This window comes from Brachionichthys hirsutus, unplaced genomic scaffold (assembly GCF_040956055.1).
Source record: "Brachionichthys hirsutus isolate HB-005 unplaced genomic scaffold, CSIRO-AGI_Bhir_v1 contig_466, whole genome shotgun sequence".
Lineage (NCBI taxonomy): Eukaryota > Metazoa > Chordata > Actinopteri > Lophiiformes > Brachionichthyidae > Brachionichthys > Brachionichthys hirsutus.
In genome coordinates this window covers 7,582-27,372 of record NW_027180601.1, presented here as the reverse complement: position 1 = coordinate 27,372, position 19,791 = coordinate 7,582, and the positions used below count along the sequence as shown (strand labels likewise).

The 19,791-nt window shown below is 44.1% G+C and overlaps 3 protein-coding genes across 5 annotated transcripts; all 3 read left to right on the top strand.

Annotated features, from left to right (window-relative positions):
* The first annotated feature begins 5,000 nt into the window (after positions 1 to 5,000).
* LOC137916124 (prostaglandin F2-alpha receptor-like) lies at positions 5,001 to 6,457 on the top strand. The gene is made up of 2 exons (XM_068759227.1): positions 5,001 to 5,795; positions 6,143 to 6,457. The coding sequence occupies exons 1-2, from the start codon at positions 5,001 to 5,003 to the stop codon at positions 6,455 to 6,457; spliced, it is 1,110 nt and encodes a 369-aa protein (XP_068615328.1).
* Positions 6,458 to 7,749: 1,292 nt separating this feature from the next.
* On the top strand, positions 7,750 to 10,931 carry LOC137916120 (transcription factor BTF3 homolog 4). Of its 3 annotated transcripts, none has more exons than XM_068759223.1 (6): positions 7,750 to 7,795; positions 8,287 to 8,348; positions 9,130 to 9,243; positions 9,344 to 9,545; positions 10,395 to 10,454; positions 10,635 to 10,931. In XM_068759223.1, the coding sequence occupies exons 2-6, from the start codon at positions 8,295 to 8,297 to the stop codon at positions 10,679 to 10,681; spliced, it is 477 nt and encodes a 158-aa protein (XP_068615324.1). In that variant the 5' UTR covers positions 7,750 to 7,795; positions 8,287 to 8,294; the 3' UTR covers positions 10,682 to 10,931. The 3 variants fall into 3 exon arrangements, with proteins under 3 accessions (XP_068615324.1, XP_068615323.1, XP_068615321.1); XM_068759222.1 differs by having other exon boundaries at positions 7,785 to 7,866; XM_068759220.1 differs by having other exon boundaries at positions 7,793 to 7,847; positions 8,269 to 8,348.
* Positions 10,932 to 11,281: 350 nt separating this feature from the next.
* Positions 11,282 to 19,583, top strand: LOC137916121 (zinc finger FYVE domain-containing protein 9-like). Its single transcript, XM_068759224.1, has 14 exons — positions 11,282 to 11,345; positions 12,692 to 13,482; positions 14,091 to 14,202; positions 14,922 to 15,044; positions 15,334 to 15,489; positions 15,672 to 15,896; positions 15,986 to 16,068; positions 16,157 to 16,261; positions 16,364 to 16,514; positions 16,946 to 17,026; positions 17,250 to 17,412; positions 18,127 to 18,232; positions 18,305 to 18,484; positions 19,108 to 19,583. Exons 1-14 carry the CDS (start codon positions 11,282 to 11,284, stop codon positions 19,267 to 19,269), a joined length of 2,502 nt encoding a protein of 833 aa, XP_068615325.1. The 3' UTR covers positions 19,270 to 19,583.
* Positions 19,584 to 19,791: the final 208 nt, after the last annotated feature.

Sequence of the window (19,791 nt, the reverse complement as noted above, 5' to 3'; positions counted from 1 at the left end):
TATTTTTGGAATATTATTGTAGCGTGAATTTAATAGTGGAGCTTGGCTGCAGTGTGTTTTTTTTTTAACTGCGTGTAGAGATGCTTTAAAGCACTTGAGCTGTCAAAGGGGTGCTTTGCACAGCACTGCGGCAATAAATGCGGCAGGACTGATTCATGTCTCTAAATGTGAGTAGAGATGCTGGGTTCATGCTGTCATCGTGAAAGCTTTATCAACCGGAGGAGGAGTTTATACGCACACAGATTTAATCGAGTGTTTTCAAAGCTGCTTGAGATATTTTTTAGAACTATTGTCTCAATTTTAGAAATGCCTTGTTTACAGCTTCATCAATGTTCAGCATTTTCAGAGGGCGATTTGTGACAGTAATGATGCAGACATCCCATATTTAGGGTACTTTGTGGTTGTGACTTACTTCCTATTCTTATCCTATGTAATTTTGAGAACAAGCGCATTACATTAGAATTGACAGTAGACCACTTACTTTATTACAAAAAAGCAGGAATAAAAAAAAATTAAATTCAGGTTTTGTATTTGCAAATTAAGCACCTGTGATTTATAAATCTCTTATAACCTGCCTTGAGATTTTCTACTATTTAATGGCAGTATCACTGATGATTTAGTCAGAAGTAACCATAAATGTTTAGAAAGATGAGATCACAGCTGCAGTCGTGGAGGTTGAAGTCAGACATCATGCATTGTTTGTCACAACTGCAGCAGATGAGAGCAGGGCAGACAGGCCGAACCGAGGCTCATATTAAAAAGGATTTACTTTGCTAAATGATTATGTGACAATCGAATTGATAATTCTTCACACCTTTCATTAATGTGCTTTATCACACTGTTCATATTAGGCTTACAGTAAATGCACCACATGCTTGGACACACATGTGTCCCAAATTGCAGTACCATTACATATGCAGCAGGAAAGTCTTAGCTTAGAGGTAAGATCATTTACTCATCAAAGTAAGATTTTATAAATAGATATTTAGGAGTGGCTTCTCCTCCAGAACAACGGTCCTCCTCAGTCCTTCTTTAAAATTAATTGCAAATCTATTTTATAAACAAGGTTCCAGACTACATAGTCCATTATTGCTGATGTCTAGTCACATCTAAGAATATTGGCTTTTGCGCTGATGGCCCTCTGTAAAACGCATTCATCAGATACTGTAGGCTGTGATTTGCCCTGTTATTAAAGCTAAATGTCAGAACGAGCCCTCCGACTACCGAATAAGTGAACTACTACAATATGAATGCAAATGATCCCATCAGAGTGTCCTGAGCAGCTCTTCAATCCGGCTCCGCAGACTCTTCAGCACGCAAAGGTGAGCAGGTTGTTAGCGAAGGGTTACGTTGAGCTATCCAACCATATGTCCAGGTCGACAGAGCAGCAAACAGAATTTCAGAATTTAAGATGTGCTCTCCAGCAAGAAGGACTGAAAAAAGCACTGACGGCTCCCCGTCTTCCGTTCATTTGGATTTTACCATGAACACTTGTACTGAAGTGGAATATCAATGTTGTGATGTTCTCAGATGCCCTGGTGCAATACTGGTATGCCATGCCAGCCGGCTGCTCTGCAGACCTGTGCTGTGTGCCCTGCACACAAATGGCTCCCTCTCCAGGGTGAAGTGTTGGATTTTAACAGCTTCAAAGGGAAATCTGGCAGCAACGGAGTCTGCAGGGAGTGCAGTCTGGATTTCTTTCACCTTGCACACCAGAGAAAACTATCAATTATACTAAGGTTCTTTCAGGATTGAACTCTGCATGCAATACTTAGTCTTCATTCAATGAATCATTAACAATATCAATTTGCCTTAATTTCATATGAAACCATGCAAGCCCTGTGTTTTTTTTTACTGTCAATAAGTGTCATGTATATACACTGACACCTGGTGGCCTCATGCATGTCAGCATTTTCTTTTCATCATTCAAAAACCTAAAACTGCATATTAAATGTGCTGATTGGAGTTTAAATTTCAATTCAAGCATTTATTTATTTATTGTTTCATTTTATATATTCTAATAACTTTAGTCACCAAATTAAATTAACACATTTTTTAGGGATTTTACATCCCAGCAACTAAATAGATTAGTACCATCAGTCAACATTTAAATAAATTGTTCAGTTTTCCATTTCAGAGCGTTAGTTATTATTAGTTATATAATTAGCCCAATATCCTAACATAGCAGTGACATGGAAATTAGATATTGATGAATCGATAATCAATCCGTTCGACCAGGGCAGCAGTGTCTGAAGTGGTTCTATGATGCTCCTCACTAATCACAGCTGAATGTCTCGTGATGGCTCAGAATGTTTGTTTTTCTGCAGGTCATTATGTTCTCTGCAGTCACTGAACATGGAGCCGGCTTAATGTTCAAGCTCCTCTGAAAAGAAGTCATTGTGCTTGGTGCTCCTTTCTACGTCATCTGATGCAGATCTTTGAGAACGCTGTTAGGAACAAAAGCCTGTTGGCCAAAATGGCCAAAATGGAGGGGGGGGGGGGGGGGAAGCATTGTCCCTGGCTTTGCTGCCCTGCAGCTGTTTATCTGAGTTTTATACCATCTAAAAATCTGTTTTTAGTTTCCGCATGTGGGACCATGGTCCCTTTGCTTGTCCTGTTGACGACATCTTAGTCATCGATTGATGGTACTGACAGCGGTTTTCCGTTCTTGGTTGAGACATTGTTCAGTCGGTTTAGGAAGCAGGTTGTACTGTACGAGGGATTAATGAAATGATGAGAGGTACAAGATTGGGCAAAGGCAGAGGAAAAGTGCTTTTGATACCTGTGAATTTTAGGACGGGGCGCTTTTTGTAATTAGGCCTACATGGATGGAGCTGCTGGTAAAAAGCCTGCATTATGGTTTATTTTACCATCTCACTCAGTCTGCTCTCAGCACCATCTGAACTCCACTGAGGCAGCCAGTCTATTAGAGCAGCCCCATTAACTGCAGCCAACAAAAGAATGGGATTGCACTCCCGTGCTTGTGCTTGCAATGCTTTGTGGCTGACTGCTCCTCCGGGGGTCACTGCAGGGAACGGTAGCTCCTGTAGGACACCGCACACTGAGGTGCAAGGTCACGATTTCATCAGGAGTCACCTTGCCTGATTAGTGACTGTTTGGCTAGGATGTGAAAAGCTAAAAAGAAGAATATACAGTTTGCACCTTCTCACTGTAGCTCTGATATTCAGTAGCTGTAATAACTCAGCAGATTCATCATTAAATGAAAATGATATAAATGTGAAAATAAAACCGTTATAAATTGGAATTTGTATATTTCTACTTGGTGTCACGCACTGTGTTTTGGACTCTCACGGTAGAACTTGGTGCAAGGTGAACGTGAAGAGGTTGTTGGATAACCAATAATATAGCTCGATGGGTTTCATTTTATTCGAGCTCGTAATGCTGGGTTTCAATAGGCTCCCATAGTTTCCAGGAATATTTGTATAACACTCTCAGAATGTCAACGGTCTACTTGCAAGATCCAGGATCCAGGATCTCTTCTGGATCATCACCAAATTGTAATAATATGTTCCTTGTAATATTCCCAACATTTCCTGAAAGTTTCATCCAGATCTGTCCAGAACCTTTTGAGCTATCTTGCTAACAGACGGCCGGACAGACAGACAGATTCGAAGGTAATAATATTGAAAACTATAGATAAATTCTATCAGCGACTGACTGTGTCACTCTTTTTGCTGGGAGTATAGTTGCACCTGAATTTGTGACACTTCTTCTTTTTACCAACACCAAAATATTAGGTTACAATAGACCACATTAAATGGTGATCTTGAAATTAATTAAAACTAAAACAGATGAAAGTCCTGATGACTTCAGTCACCAGCAGGTAATTCATGCTGTCTGAGTCAACCTGTTTCTGCTGCGCTGATAGGAGCAGCAGATCCAAGCATATCAGGGGGCGAATAAAAGCACAGAGACCATTGCTGTGCGTCTGTTAGAATAAACTAAGATGGACAGTCTTCAAACATAGAAGCATGTCTCCGTGTAATGCAGTTCAGGCGACAACTTTCAGTGCGCATTTTGCCAAGAGTTGATTTTTTGGTTGACTAACAGTTATAGGACAAAAAAAAAGAAGAAGACTTGTATTGATTTTTATTTCTTTTCCTGACGGGGACAAACGTGTACAGCATCCACAGTGGGACTGAAGCTCGTCCTCCGTCCCTGACCCCACTGACCAGAGGAGCGCAAACGGAACAAGTTGAGCAAACCAAAGAGAGAAAGAGAACTCGGTCTCGTGGTCATGGAAGACTTATGACGAGTCATTTAAGAACAGACCGAGCCTGAGGTAAATCACAAAGTTGTTTTATCTCATGCAAATCTGATCCATTTTCTAAATATATTGCTTCATTTCATTTCATTTCATGATCACTACACTTCAGTTTCATGCTTTATGTGCAAATTATTATTTGAGCTGTGAATAGAGAAGAAGCATCACAACTGTCATATATTTACTATCCAGAAAAGTAACACATTCTTCTTTTCTTATAAGCAGAGGGTCAACAACATATTTGCTGGTGAAGATGATAATTGTTTTATTGTGTGACTCAGCTTTCATAGTTCAAATCTAACAAAACCACAGAGAGGGCTGTTAGTCTTTTAGAGGAGGTCAGCTTCTTCGGAGACACAGCATCGTATTTGATCTAATCGGAGGGCACATTGAGGTTCAGCATCACATATGAATTAATCCGTTTTAATGGAACCCCCTCATGCACAGAATTACATTTTTCCCTCGAGAAAATCATTCAGAGGGCAATTTATTGTGTTTGTCTCCCACAAGGGCAACTAATGGCACACTCGCGCCTTGAGTCCAATAATAGAAAGTTTAACCCTTAACACTATTTTCAATTATTTATAATTTTTTTCAAAATCATTCTCCATTCTAAATCAGTCAAACGATGTCGTAGGGTTGTCATATTGGGATTTAAGTATTATTCACACATCCCATCCACAATATGTCCTTCCCTTCAGGCTTCCCTTTCATCATGTCAGCCAATGGGAGTTCAGAAACACTCTGCGGGTCAGAGGTCGGACCGAGCAACGACACCTGCAGCCAGGAAGAACTATCTGTCGCTGCTTCCGCTGTCTCCATGACTGTGGGCATCTTCTCCAACAGCCTCGCCCTCTTCATCCTTGTCAAATCCTACAGACGCATCAAGATCAAGTCCAAGGCGTGCTTCCTGCTGTTTGCCAGCAGCCTAGTGGTCACAGACCTGCTGGGACACCTCGTCAACGGCTCCCTGGTGCTTTTTGTGTACAGTTCTCACAGGAAATGGGAACGTTTTGACCCTCATCGTATCGTGTGTAGTATTTTTGGGGTGTGCATGGTGTTCTTTGGCTTGAGCCCTTTGCTTCTGGGGAGCGTCATGGCTGTAGAGCGCTGCATTGGAGTCACCAGACCTATCTTCCACTCCACGGCGTTGGCTTCCCACCACGTGAAAAGGCTGCTGGGACTGATGTGGCTGCTTGCAGCCCTGGTTGCCGTGCTGCCTGTGCTGCTGTGGAGGCCCTACGAGGTCCAGAGCTCCAGGAGCTGGTGCTTCTTCCACATGGAGGAACCCAAAGACTGGCTGGATGTGCTCCTACCTCTGCTCTTCTCTCTGCTGGGGTTGCTGGCCCTGGCGCTGTCCATTGTGTGCAATACACTGACGAGCTGTGCTCTGCTGCAGGCTAGGCTGTGTCGCAGACGTCACTGTCGAGGCACGCCCCACCACGTGGAGATGATCTGCCAGCTTCTGGTCATCATGTTGGTGGCCTGCGTCTGCTGGGGTCCATTACTGGTGAGGCACACCCCTCTGTTTTGTATTATTTGTGCTGTTTATGGGAATCCCCAGTTCTGAGAGGTTGGTAGAGAGACCAGACACGTATGCGATCCCACCATGATTTAAAAAAACCTTGGAGTGATTCTTTTAAATATTTTTAGAGGAGAGTGAGTGTGCAGCTCATTGGAGAACGGAATGATAGACAATAAAAATCTATCTCTAACCAATAGAACATTGGCTAACACAACTTACAATCCAAAAAAACACATCAAAATCGCTCCCCTGTTGCCCATTTCAAACCCAGTTACACTAGCCAGCCAGTTAATTTCTGTCAGTTATCATTCATTTTGTGACTATTCCACCAGATCCACATCATCTTGATGAGCACCAGCACCAAGGACAAGCCTGCTCCAGTCAGTCTCCTGATGGTGGTACGCATGGCCACATGGAACCAGATCCTGGATCCCTGGGTCTACATCCTGCTGAGGAAGGCGGTTCTTAGGAAAGTCTTCATGCTGACCCACAGATACTGGTTGCTGAAGTCTCATTACCATCATCGCTGGCGGTGCAGCATGCTCCGCAGCTCGGTGGAGCGCGGCAAGTCGGGTGCAAGCCCATCGGACTGCCGTTGTCTTAGTAGGTTCCCTCAGCAAAGCACGGGGATCAAATTCATCACCTGAACTCTGGTTCCAAGAGAATTGATTACCTGGATGAAATAGAGATGGTCACAGTCTCAGTCATTGGATGAATAACATGTAACGTGTGAGAAATGTCCTCTTCTTTATAATCGTTTTATCGTAATAGTACTCAGAAGCTCAAATCAAACTGTTTCGGTCATTAGTTGGGCTTTGTCTATCGGATAAGTTATTGTCTTTGTTCTGACAACCTCATCCACAGATTCTGGTTTGATGATGATGATGATGGATTATCGTGCCTGGTTTTCGTGTCGCTGTAACTAAACCGATAGGCAGAATATGATCTGTGCTTTTTACCTGACATGTGGATGTTATTCCATACATCCATTTTCTTGTAGACGAGATGATCACAATCGTCTTGTCGTCTAGAGAAACGGCGCAGACACGGGGAGAACGTATACAAACTCCCCACAGGGAGGAATCGAACCCGGGTCCTTCTTGCTGTGAGGCGACTTACAGAATATCAACGGTCTATTTGCAAGTAATGTCATTAAATAATTGTATTATTTGATGGTGCCTTGTAGCTGTCGTCTCTTAAATATGTTTAACTTCATGCTGCAATATAGATGAAAACAATAATAATATATATATATGTGTGTGTCTGTGTGTGTGTGTGTGTTGTAATGTCATGGGTTTACTGAAGCTTAATGCATCTCCAAAGTCTAAATGCATCTGCACACTATTCATATGAACACATAGAAATATTTTCTTTATAGGTTCACTCGATATTTCATTGTATTCTACTTAAGTGCTCAGAAAAAGTAGATTGATAGATACGATTGATAAATAAATAAAATACTTTTATTGATCCTGGAGGAAATGTGTTGGACTAATGGACTAAGGGGGGGGGGGGGGGACCTGAAAACTGAAAACCAAATGAAAAAAACATTCTTGTATCTGCTTTTTTGAACTATGTGCTTTGTTTTGTTATGTCTTTTGTTCCTTTATCAGTATTTCTTTCTTTTGTATGTACAAATACTTACACATTTTTATACATGTTCGAAAATAAAATTCATTCATTCATGTGTGCACCGTGGTCAGGAGAGAGTCCTGGAACGCCTCATCTGCAAAATACAGTATATAACCAAATTTGTCCTGTGTCCTTCTCACGTCTCCAACGGTAGCACACGTTGTCCAGGTTGATGTCCTCGTCTGCAGTGCGCACCTTTGAGGGAGCGTTGAACTGGACAGTATTTTTTATCATAAGTCTGCAAGGGGACGCTTTTTGGACACTGGAGATGTAATTTATAAAGTGTCCTGTAGATGGCAGAAGAAAACCTAAATCCTGACATCTGTCCAAAACGAAGAAGACAAATCCGCATGGTACGTGACGTAATCGCTTACCCCACAATCCTCCAGTTTACAGTACCGCATGAATTTGGACTTTTAAGCAGGTTTGGAAGGCTGACAGTGAATTTGTGTGAAGTTGTCGGTGTTTGCGGGGCTTCGTGGATGTCGGTGTGTGTTTGTAGCAGCGCTGCCAGGCTGAGCGGAGCGTTGACAGGCTGCTTATTCAGCCTGCAAGGCCCTCCCTGTGTTATGGTTTCAGCTCCAGCCTCGAATACAGCAGCATTCTGATCAGCTGGAGATAGTCTCCGTTAGTATTCCCTTAAATGTTTATTGTTCTTTTATTGATTTGCCTCCTGAGATAAATCGAGCGTTATTCAGTCAGCATATTATTGGCGTGTGGAAACGGGGGACCCTTTCTTGTCTCCTGTTAGCTCGTGGTTGTTCTGGCTAACAGGGGAAAACAGACCAAGTCACACAAATATATATGTATTTGACGTTTTATCGACATTCCTCTGATACTGCAGGTGTCGACATGAATCAGGAAAAATTGGCAAAACTTCAAGCCCAGGTCCGGATAGGAGGCAAGGTAGGTTTACATCCAGGAAGTGCGTTCTTGTTTGTTTTGTGTGAGGAGCCGAGGTCCGCGTAAAACTAGCATCACCAATTCGACTGCGTGTTAAAGGGTTGCTCGTCACATTCGTCTGAAATGTGAACTAAAGTCGTTTAGAAAATAGCTTGAATGCTAGAAAATTGTTATCATTATTTCTGTGCATTTAATTACTTGGTAAAATAGCTATGGTTTAATTTCTTTATAAATAATTTGGAGTAAATTTGTGTGTTATGTCATTATAATAAATTATATAATACACGTTTACTACAAATAAATACAACACACAAACACACGCGATTGTCTCTTCATAAACACAAACATTGGGACGCACAGTTGATACGGTCTTCGCGGCAAAAATCTGCGTTGCGCACAAAAAACAAAATCCAACCTAAATTGAAAATAACATAAACACGTCAAAATTCATTCTGTGCTATTTTCCACTGAGTCGATCAGAGAGTATTGACGAGTTTCTCGTTCACTGGCAAAATGTCCAACATGGTGTCTTTTGTTCATAACTCCTATTACAAGTGTTTTTGTTAATATTCTCATGCAGTATTTGAGATTTTTAATCTCGACATCCAGATCAGTCTTTAAAAAAACCATCTGCCAGGCTGTCGAATTGAGCAGAACAGAATCACGTCAGTGGATAGCTTCATGCTAAATACACCGAGGGTTATGTTTCTGCTCTTGTTCCTCCGATGCTGCTATTCTTGTGAGTCGTGAGTCATTTAAGGATCTTATGTCGCCTTTGCTGTAGGGATCTGCACGTAGGAAGAAGAAGGTGGTGCACAGAACGGCCACAGCCGATGACAAGAAGCTTCAGAGTTCATTAAAGAAGTTGGCCGTCAACAATATTGCTGGAATTGAAGAGGTAAATTGTCGTGAATGTTTTTGGCCGTGAAACTCTGTCGAGTGTTTCGCTCGCGTGCGAGGTTGTCGTGACACAAGGTCGAATGGTCCTCTGATCTCAGGTGAATATGATCAAAGACGATGGGACCGTAATCCACTTCAACAACCCCAAAGTCCAGGCCTCTCTGTCCGCCAACACCTTCGCCATCACGGGTCACGCTGAGACCAAGCAGCTGACCGAAATGCTGCCCGGCATCCTCAGTCAGCTGGGAGCCGACAGCCTCAGCAGCTTGCGCAAACTGGCTGAGCAGTTCCCACGGCAAGGTCGGTGCTCCTTGACCTTTCGGACCGCGGGCGTTTGTGATGTTCTGACTTATGATTTAAAGCTGCACTTATTATTATATTTGCAGTTTGATGACTTGAAAAGTTGATTAGTAGCCGAGAAGCAACTGATCTACACTTAAAAATCATTTTTTACTTCTATAGCATCACAATGCTCTGTGCACATTTACACCACACAGTATCAGTTATCATGTTAGCGGAATAAGTGCAACTTTACAAGATGCTTTTCATGCAACTAATAAAGACGGGGATTTATTATTATTCTTTATTGTTGGAACTGCCCACAAAATATATGAATAGACAAAAAAAAACGGTAATTTGCTGGTCCGTCTCTCACTACTGTTCCGCCGGAAGGTAGAAGCCGAGGGGTTAAAAGGTCACCACTGTGTAAGGGCAAAGGGCCGGCCTAAATCCTGCAGAGCACTCGGGTTTATTTTAGCAGACTCGACTCAAACAGGTGATTTGAAATGTGAGTATTTGCAGCTGCAGATCGTGTGATGTCAGCGACACAAAATAAACTTCATATTTATAGCAATGAAGCCGTATATATATATATATATATATATATATATATATATAATCAACAAGTGTGAATGTGTGGCTCAATGAAGTTTTGAATTTGGTTTTGGGCGCAGAGGAGGAAGGAAGATAAACGAAGATTTTACCACACAGATATGTCAGACTGAAAATATTTCATTTTTTATTCATTAGCATTAAATATATATATAAATTATCACCGGAGATATTTTTCAGGAAAATATTTCATATCAGGCTAGAATCACGTAATGTTGGAGTTATAACTGCATTATTTATTTGTGCGTTTCTTCTCAGCTCTTGACAGCAAGGCTCCGAAAGCAGAGGACATTGAGGAAGAGGATGATGATGTTCCAGGTATGGACCTTTGGATGTAAAAATAAGTCAACCAGCTAAAAAAAGACATTTTCTAAGTTTTCCATAAAATGATAGTCTTAATAAAAATGATCCAGACAAGTGATATTTTGTTTTGAGAATACCAGAGGTAATAGAATTGTATTCTTCCTGTGTAATAATTCACATCGTCTTCCTCCCCAGATCTGGTGGAGAACTTTGATGAGGCGTCAAAGAACGAGGCAAATTGACACATCGGAGTGAAGCTCTTTGCGTGTTTCAACCAGACATATCGGACGCTACCCCCAGTAACCCCCAGAGACTTTTTTAATTTAGCCACGGCCCACTGATGTCCCAGTCAGACCGGATCGTGCAGTTATCAATAAAAAATAAAAGAACAACTGTCTGGTAAATGGTTAGATCCCTTCAACGCGTACCAGTCGTGATCAGGATTCCAGTCGTCTTAAGACTTCTTTGTTTATGAAACAAAATAAAGATGGTTGACATTTTTAGATGTGCTGTGGTCAATGGTCGTATTGAAGATTTGAGCGTGGCCGTTTGGCTTTGATGTTCGGCTACTTCGGTGATGCTGAAAGCTGGGAATCGTTCCTGCAGTGTGACGGACAGGATTCTCTGCCCCCCCCTGTCCTGTGGGGTTTGTGTACAGATAACTGGGGAGGGACATTTCTGCATCCCTCTTGAGTTTCTTGAAAGAGCTGCAGAGGGAGGAGGAGGGGGTGTGTGTGGGGGGGGGTGGCAGAGAAGGCAGATCGCCCCTTCCCTCCGCCTGTGAGGGAGCTGCAGCTGCTCGGATCCGCCTTGGTCGGGATGCAAATGTCAAAGGAGAGAAAATGCTGAAGTTCTTCTCTGCGCGGGATGACGAGCACGAAAGCCTCCTGGGAGCTTTAACGGAAGGTACGAGCAGCGCAGTGGAGGCGCGCCATTCATGGCTGCGCGTTACTGGAACGATGATGCAACAACGAGTTGCCTTCAGAAAACAGCTGGTTTAGCTTTTTGGCATCGCGCCCTTGTTGCGCATCGTCCGTGCGCGCGTGGAGGTCGTGCATTTCTATCACGGAGACGGGCTTGCGGCGTCCGCAGCGGCACCGGACGGGATGAGGGGTGAATGTCGCATTGCCGCCGGTTTCGGCGGCTGCGAGCGGATTCAACATTTTTGCGCGTGTGACGTCATGCGTCGCTCCGGTCAGCTGGATCGCTTCGCTTTGGACGCGCCGCCGTTTCCTCTGTCGGTATTTCTGTCGCCCCAACAGGAGGGATCGACGCGCCTTTCTGCTCCAGGGTGTGACGGAGCTGCAGCGCTGCTTCTCTCTGCCGGAGCCCGTTTCGTTATTCTTGTTTTTTTACGTGGCAAACCGTAAATCGACCTGGAGTGGCGCAGCCCCGACCTCTGCGTCACGGCCGTTCATCAATCATTCCAGCTCAGCCACGCATGATCTTGGAATGCGTGCGCGTCATTTACATGAGTGGGGTTATTAACTAAACCTTGGGAAGGATGTCTAATGTCTTCTATTTTGGAAAAACTCCATTTATTTTAGACTGGCCTTCACCTGCAGCATCTCAACCTGGGAGCCAATGAAATTATAGCCACTTATTGGAACTGTTTGATCATCTGGGGAACCGATATCTATGTGAGACCACCCTTTATCCGCAAATAATAATAATAATAATAATAATTAAAAGCTCCTCTTCTGCGATTAGTTCGGCTTCATCTCTCAAGAGGCACCCAAAGCTGCCTTTAATGATGATTAAAGAACTATGAGCTTATAGGAAATCAAATATAGCATGTTGCTACATGGCCCTGCAGCAGCTACTAAATGGTGATCAAAGACATGTGAGAAGCCCAGGCAAGGAGGAACCGGCGTCCCATCGTGCCTTCATCGTGTTCACACAGAACATCAGCGCAGAAGACAAGCAACCATTCATATGCAGGCAGGTCAGAGTCACCGGGTCATATTCCATGCATGGTGTTGGGCTGTGGGAGGGGGTTCACACGGATGAGTCCGCAGGTCCTCGAGGAATTTGCCACCACTGTGCATTCACCATTCACTATTACCGCATCTGCTTACTGCAGCCTGGTGCCGTTTCCTCGCATATTTTTTGCAGGGTTTCCATAATTCAACAGGTTTCTTTTATGCTGTTGCGTTGGTGTGAGTGAGCGCCTTTATTCCATCTCGTACGATGATGCACCTCTGTTTCCTCTCAATGAAACAGAGACATTATGCGATTGTGTATCTCAACAGATGAGGGAGACCATTCATCTTTTCAGGACACAAAGAACCACTGGCTGAACAGACCCTGCCTGCTGGTGCTAAAAGATGGAGACGTACCAAAACCAGGACTCGGCTGCAGTCAAATGCGACCAGAAACTCTGTCCAAGGTCTCTTCAGACACGTCCATCAGAAGCGGCATTGAGAAATGTGAGCAGAAATCCTCTGAAAATCCTGCCAAACCCGCCTCGCCCTCCCAGATGGAGGAGGGTGACTGCACTGTGACAAACATCTCCACGTGGAGCGAAAGCTGCTTCAGGGAGCCTTCTGACTCCTTGGTGCTGAGCCCGGCCGAGGCTGCATGGCCAGAGGAAGAAGGGGAGAAGGAGTCCGAGATGCTTCCATCAAAGGAGGACTCTGTGGTTGAGGAGAAGGAGCTGGAGGAAAGTAGGTTGGAGCAGCAGGAGCAGCTGAGCAGCTCCGAGGCCGCGGCAGCGACCTCTGCTCTCTCACCTGAGGAGATGCGTGGCAGAGAGCTCCAGAGTCGTAAGGAGGCCGGATCAAACGGGGAACGCGTCACAGACGGCGGCAACACTCGCGCAGCGAGAGGAGCGAGAGCAATGGGGCACGGCGAAGCTTCTTCTCTGGATCCTGACAACGAGTCTGAATCGAGCCCAGTTGGGATCCTGTCCAAGGATAGAGCAACTGTCCTCGGGGAAGTGGCTCCAGTGTGGGTCCCTGATTCTCAGGCACAGATCTGCATGAAGTGTGGGGTCAAGTTCACGTTCACCAAGCGCAGGCACCACTGCCGTGCTTGTGGGAAAGTGAGTAAAGCTAGTTGATACTGTGTAGCATTTCTGATGAACCACACCCATCCCTTATTTGTGTGCATGTTTGCATCATCAGGTTTGTTGTGCACTTTGCTCCAATCTGAAGTTCAGACTGGCACATATGGATGGCAAGGAAGGGCGAGTTTGCGTTTCCTGTCATTCGACCCTCATCAAACGTAAGCGCAGAATGTTTCATCTTTGTTAACATCTCTATTTCTGTGTTTTCATTTTGGAATGAAAAGCCTGAATGCTTCTGTCTCCCCCCCCCCCCCCCAGGGACACCTCCCAGGGGGAAAAGGAGGGTGTGGTTTGCCGACGAATTCCTTAACAAACAATCGGAATCTGCTCCGACCACACCAGTCAGGGGCCCCGTTCTTTCACCGCTGGTGAGACGAGCTCATGCCGGGCAGGTTAAAAGCCCCGCAGGTTCACCACAGACCAGGAGAGCCCTGCGGCCACACGGGACGAATATCAATGTAGGTTCGCCTAACTCGTAACACAAATGAGCATTTCTGTAATTTAGAGGAGAATGAGGCTAAAATATCCCTGTGATATTAAATCATTTCACTCATCTTCACTCTTTCTTCTTCTTCTCCTTCTAGGAAGCTTGTCGTCCTCGTGGCTGGGGCACCACAGCTTTAGCGAGCAGCTCATCCAACCTCATCCCCGTGGAAGGCCTGCCACCTATCCTCAGCTCCACCGGAGTCAAGGGGGGTAAGACTGAATTGGCTGTAAGAGTGAAAGGTTCCGCTAAATCAATCAATTACCAGCATTTTCCTGACCTTCACTATACGTTCTTGGTTCATCTGCCAATTTGTCGGTGTTTCGACACGTTGCACATTCTACCTCGTGCATAACTAGGGCAAACAAGCACAGTAGGGAGTCGCACACAAGACAAAACGGAGCCAGGTGAAAATGTGACATGATGCTCAAGAGTTGACAAACGCTGACGACAAGGTGAAGTATGGAAATACGAGCACTCGGAGAGCGCAGACCTCCGCCAAGCAGCTCATTCCCCTCCTGATTGGATTTACACCGTCCACATGGTGATCTGGATCATCATCAAAAGGTTCTAAATTGTTCTTGGTATCTTTATACACCAACCATGAAATGTAAAAGTGAATCAGAGTAGATGTGTGTTTGCAACAGATTTTTCCTTTTCAATGTTACAATGTAATATTTTTTCCTGACCTCATTCTGGATCAGATCCAGATGAACTTCGGTGGTGAGACAGAGGCCCCCCACCGCTAGACAGTGGTTCTTAATTTTCACACAGCTGTGAGTTCTATATTTAAATGTGATGATATGAGCTCTTTTATTCGGCTACAGCCGAGGAGGAGCGTGAACAACAGGACAGAAAACGCCCACACTCAGCGGCTGGAGCAGATACTACAGTGTGACATCAGTGTGCTACGTGTGTGTTACTTCTGCAGACTACACCGTGGAGGAGCAGCCCTCTGAGATGCTGCTGATTCAGGAGTTGGAGAGTGGCAGGCCCAAACCTCTGGTGTTTGTCCTCAATGCTAACCTACTCGCTATGGTCAAGCTGGTTAACTGTATGCTTCCTTCTTATTTTCACCATACATGGTAAAATGTGTGAAAGTAACTAATGGTGTTGTGTAGTTCTAATCAAATATGGAGCTGGTGTGATTAGAAATAAGAACATAATCAAAAGGAAAAATACTTTTTCTTCCATCGTGCAAACATTGAAAATAACTGTAATTATATTTACATTAGTTTTTCCATCTGCTCTGTAATTCACATTTCCTGCCAGAAGGAGGCAGAAAACAGAGACATTTATTTGACACATTTTGCTGAGTTTACAGCGTCTCGTTTGTGTGACAGACGTTAACAGGAAGTGCTGGTGTGTAACGTCAAAGGGGATGCATGCTGTGGGCCAAGCGGAAGTGGTGCTGCTGCTGCAGTGCCTGCCCGAAGAGAAAAGCTTCCCGAAAGACGTTTTCAGCCACTTCCTCCAGTTGTACTGGGACTCCCTCACAGGTCAGCGCACGCACACACACACACACACAGTGAGACATCTCCATGCAGCAGTGGTGGTGATGTGTCTTTATGGAGTTCTGCGTTCTCTGCAGGGATCCATTATGGAAACAAAGCTCTGATTGCCGTACCCTCAAAGTGTTTTTCTATGAACATTGCACGTCGTTTCCTGTGTGTTTCTGCAGGAAAGGTTGTGAAGCATCTGTCACTTTCCTTGTTCGGTGGTAGTTTCCTGGGCAGTGAGGAGCATGCAGGCTTCTTGTACGTTCGCTCCACTCACCAGTCCCTGCAGGGCCTACCTCTGCCAAACCAGCCCTACCTCTTCGGCCTTCTGATCCACAGAGCAGAGGTGGGGTGGGCCAAAGCCTTTCCCTTGCGTCTCATGCTGCGACTTGGAGCCGAATATAGATGTAGGCAAGCCCCCCCCCCATCTTGTTTGTGCATCTATATTGAATTTCTTCTTTTAATTGCTTTTTCTTTCTTTCTTTCTTTCTTTCAGTTTACCCGTGCCCCCTGTACAGCGTGCGTCTTAGGAAGCCTTTGTTTGGAGGAATTGGTCACACCATCATGAGACTGCTCATTGTAATTATGACAATTATTGGTTTGGTGTTGCAATTCCAACCGAGCTTTCCATATTTGACGTTCAGCTTCCGCTCCCGTCCTGTTCCAGGACTTTAGGAATTACCGCTACAGCCTGCCAACGGTGCCGGGGCTCACTGTGGATCTAGAGGCTCAGAAGACTTGCATAAAGATACCAATCACTGGCTACAATGAGGTAACGCTATGCCTTTAAGTATATATCACAGTGGCAATGCTAATATTTATACAGTCTAATCAATAGTCACCCTTCCTACTCTGTGCACATGTCTACTGGCAGCTAATGAAGGCTCTTAATAAGTCCAATGAGCACGTGCTGGCCATTGGGGCGTGCTTCAACGAGGCTGCAGACTCCCACCTCATCTGTGTACAAGGAGGCGACGGACAATACCAGACCCAGGCCATCAGTATCCACAACCAGCCGCGCAAAGGTGGGCTTGCAACGGGATGCTATACCAGGGACGTCACATGTTAACAGTCTGGACTTTGTGTTACGCAATGAAGTGCTATGGACGATCGGAAGTTTGATTCGCTACAAGGAAAGGAAGTGCGACTTGATGACAATGCATACATCGATATACACAGACAAACAATAAATTGTACACTTGCTTTATAAAAAATGCATTGTTACAGGTACATGTGCAAATTCATGATGTGAATGATGATCTAAATCTGCTCTGAAGTACAGTACATCACAGAAAATCGGATAACTGAGTTGCTCAAAACAATAATGGGTTTGTTTTCCCTTATTAAACACCAGATGACATGACCTTTTTTTATTGTCTCTGTAAAGAATGGAAAATAGGGCTGAATCCAGTGTTTGTTTCTTTCTCTCTTCTTCTTCTTCTTCTTCTTCTTGCAGTCACAGGATCCTGTTTTTTCATTTTCAGCAGTGCACTAAAAACATCTGCAGGGTGCCTCGCCAAATCCAGCATTGTAGAAGGTAGGATGTTCAATCAAAGGGAGGTGAATTTACCTCAAGGTTTTTATTTGGTTTGAGAAGTGTATGTTTCAAAACTGGTTCATGCAGAACGTGTTGATCTTTGTGTGTGTCTGCGTACATTTTAGATGTGTTGATGTGCGTGTCTGTGCGTATATGTGTGTGTGTCCCATCTTTTTCTTGTCTGGTTGTGTGTTTCTCCTGTATTGCTGCCCCCTCTCTCCAGATGGGCTAATGGTGCAGATCACCATGGAAACGATGGCGGAAATCCGTCAGTCACTAAGGGAGATGAAAGATTACACAGTCACCTGTGGACAGCTCGACCAGTCAGAGAGCCAGGAGCTTGTTTGTGTACAGTGGGTGGAGCAGAAATGCATTGCGAATAAAGGGTGAGTACGTGCTTGATGTTTATGGAGCGGCCTCCGAATGATGCCTTTGTGTTTAGTAAAAAAACAAATTTAGATGAAAATAAGACTAGAAAGGCACTCAGAGAGCGCAGACCTCTGCCGAGCAGCTCAATCCCCTCCTACTTGGATTTACACTGTCCACATGGTGATCTGGATCATCACCATAAGGTTAGAAATTGTTCTCGGTGTCTTTATACACCAACCATGACAAGTAAGTGATTCAGAGTTTATGTGTATTTTGAACAGATTTTTGAATCCATAAATAGGGTTTTCAATGCTATAGTGTAATATTTTTTAATGACTCCATTCTGGATCCGATCTAGATGAAATTTGGTGGTGAGATTGAGGTCCCCACCCTACATGACTGTGTCAAATCCCATAAATATCGGTCAATAATCAACAGAGATATTGAGGAACACATTCTGAAGCTCCATTGACTGCAATGATACCGGACATTTCAAAGTGATCCATAATTCAGGATCTTTCCTGGATCATCTGCAAAATGTAATCATCTGTTCCTGGTAACATTCCCAACATTTTCTGAAGATTTCATCAAGATCCTTCCAGAACCTTTTGAGTTATCTCACTAACAGAAGGACAGGCAGACAAATATAGTAGAGTTTGTGTTTTGTTTAATTGTGGTGCTTTAGCATTGGGGATAAGAAAAACTGAACTGCATGGGCTCCTTCCCTCCAGAGTTATAAGTCCCATCGATGGGAAATCCATGGAGTCCATCAGCAGTACGAAGATGTTCCAGAAGTCCGAATACAAAGAAAATGGGAAGATTATCCGCTGGACAGAAGTATATATTGATCTGCTTGATCTGCTCTCCTGCTTGAAGCTGCTTTTACACTTATGTGCATGTTTTGTCAAGGTATTCTTCCTGCAGAAAGGAGATCATCTCGAAGGAGGAGCCAGCGACACCGCTGAACACAACCGGTTAACGGAACGGATCGCCCGAGCCTTCTGCCTGGCCCTGTGTCCTCACCTCAGACTATTAAAGGAGGATGGGATGGCCAAGCTGGGGCTGCGTGTCTCTTTTGACTCTCAGAAGGTCAGAAAGGATGTTTGGTATCGATGATCTACACAGAACACAGAAATATGACATTTTGACATCTCCATTCTATGTTATAGAGGCAAGAGCATTCGTAGGAACTAGAAAACAAAAAGCCAAGCCACAACTGAGCTCATTAAGTGATAACATTAAGTCTCACTTTAAAAGAGATATTTGATCATAATGGGACATTCGGTTGCTGGTTAATGAAGGAAAAACAAAAATCAATTGCCTGTGAATAATCGAAGTTGAGCTTCGGAAAGTACTTATTTCTTTGTAAAGACATGAAATCAAGCCATTAAAGTTTTCACGTGCTTCAGTCTGTTGGTTAGCATGAAAACGATCTTTCTTCTGTAGTCGCATAACCTTTTTCTTAACAGCAGTCCTTCAATATTTATCATTTTAGCAGTAAAATGTTATATAGTCTTCGCTTTTCACACAATGATTCCTAAAAGTTTACATTCACCAAATATATAAGTAATAATCTCTTCAGGGTGGAAACATAATTGGTCACACTTTGAAGCTGAGAAGATATGACTCATAAAAACACAAGGCTGTGAAGATCCTAAACCACCGGGTGTGAACACATCAAAAGTAATTGTTGGCTTGTTTTGTCTTTTCAGGAGGGCTTTGCGGCCGGGAGTAACGGACAGCCCCTCCCTGATCAGTACCTCAACGCTCTGGACCGAGTGATGACTCCCGTCATGAACAGCAGGGGCCACAGGAGGGGCAGTGAGCCCATGGTAATGGAGCTGATCTTTTACATTCTGGAGATCACTACTTAGCGTCCACGCTAAAGAGAGGATGAAAGCATCCTCTCTTTTGACCTTGACTACAAAGTCTGCCACGTCTGGCACTTCTTGTTATTGCAACCGTTGGTTTCAGACGACATCATGATCTGCATCCGTCTCATCCGCTCGAGTAGAGAGAAGGGGTCTGGCTCCTTAGTGGTCTTCTGATCTAACCCCACCCTGCAGCAAGACAATCTGGGTATGCATGAAACCTAGGGTGGACTATAAGGATTAGTGTACTGTACTGTACAGTTATAGCAGCCTCATAGCTTGATATTCATGTCACAATGTTTGTTACCATTTGCCATATGGAGAATACCTTTGACGTGGAAGCTGGGGGTCAGCCCACAACCTTAAGGCAAAGAGAAACACGATGACTTGGAATGCTAGGAGTCAGATGTGCACTGAATGAATGCTTCAATGATGTTTTCAAATCAAATGTAATCTCAGCTTGGAATAAAACGTGCAACAATGATGGAGTCACTGCCATTCATCCAACTCGTTATGCTCAACACT

Excerpts from the sequence above, each read along its gene's own strand:
- LOC137916120 (XM_068759220.1), top strand. The coding sequence starts at position 7,793 with ATGGTACGTGACGTAATCGCTTACCCCACAATCCTCCAGTTTACAGTA. Across the intron at positions 8,349-9,129 it reads AGGTCCGGATAGGAGGCAAG|GGATCTGCACGTAGGAAGAA; the intron begins GTAGGTTTACAT and ends CCTTTGCTGTAG. Across the intron at positions 9,546-10,394 it reads TGAGCAGTTCCCACGGCAAG|CTCTTGACAGCAAGGCTCCG; the intron begins GTCGGTGCTCCT and ends GTTTCTTCTCAG.
- LOC137916124 (XM_068759227.1), top strand. The coding sequence starts at position 5,001 with ATGTCAGCCAATGGGAGTTCAGAAACACTCTGCGGGTCAGAGGTCGGA. Across the intron at positions 5,796-6,142 it reads TCTGCTGGGGTCCATTACTG|ATCCACATCATCTTGATGAG; the intron begins GTGAGGCACACC and ends CTATTCCACCAG.
- LOC137916121 (XM_068759224.1), top strand. The coding sequence starts at position 11,282 with ATGCTGAAGTTCTTCTCTGCGCGGGATGACGAGCACGAAAGCCTCCTG. Across the intron at positions 14,203-14,921 it reads CTCCACCGGAGTCAAGGGGG|ACTACACCGTGGAGGAGCAG; the intron begins GTAAGACTGAAT and ends TTACTTCTGCAG. Across the intron at positions 16,069-16,156 it reads CCATCATGAGACTGCTCATT|GACTTTAGGAATTACCGCTA; the intron begins GTAATTATGACA and ends GTCCTGTTCCAG.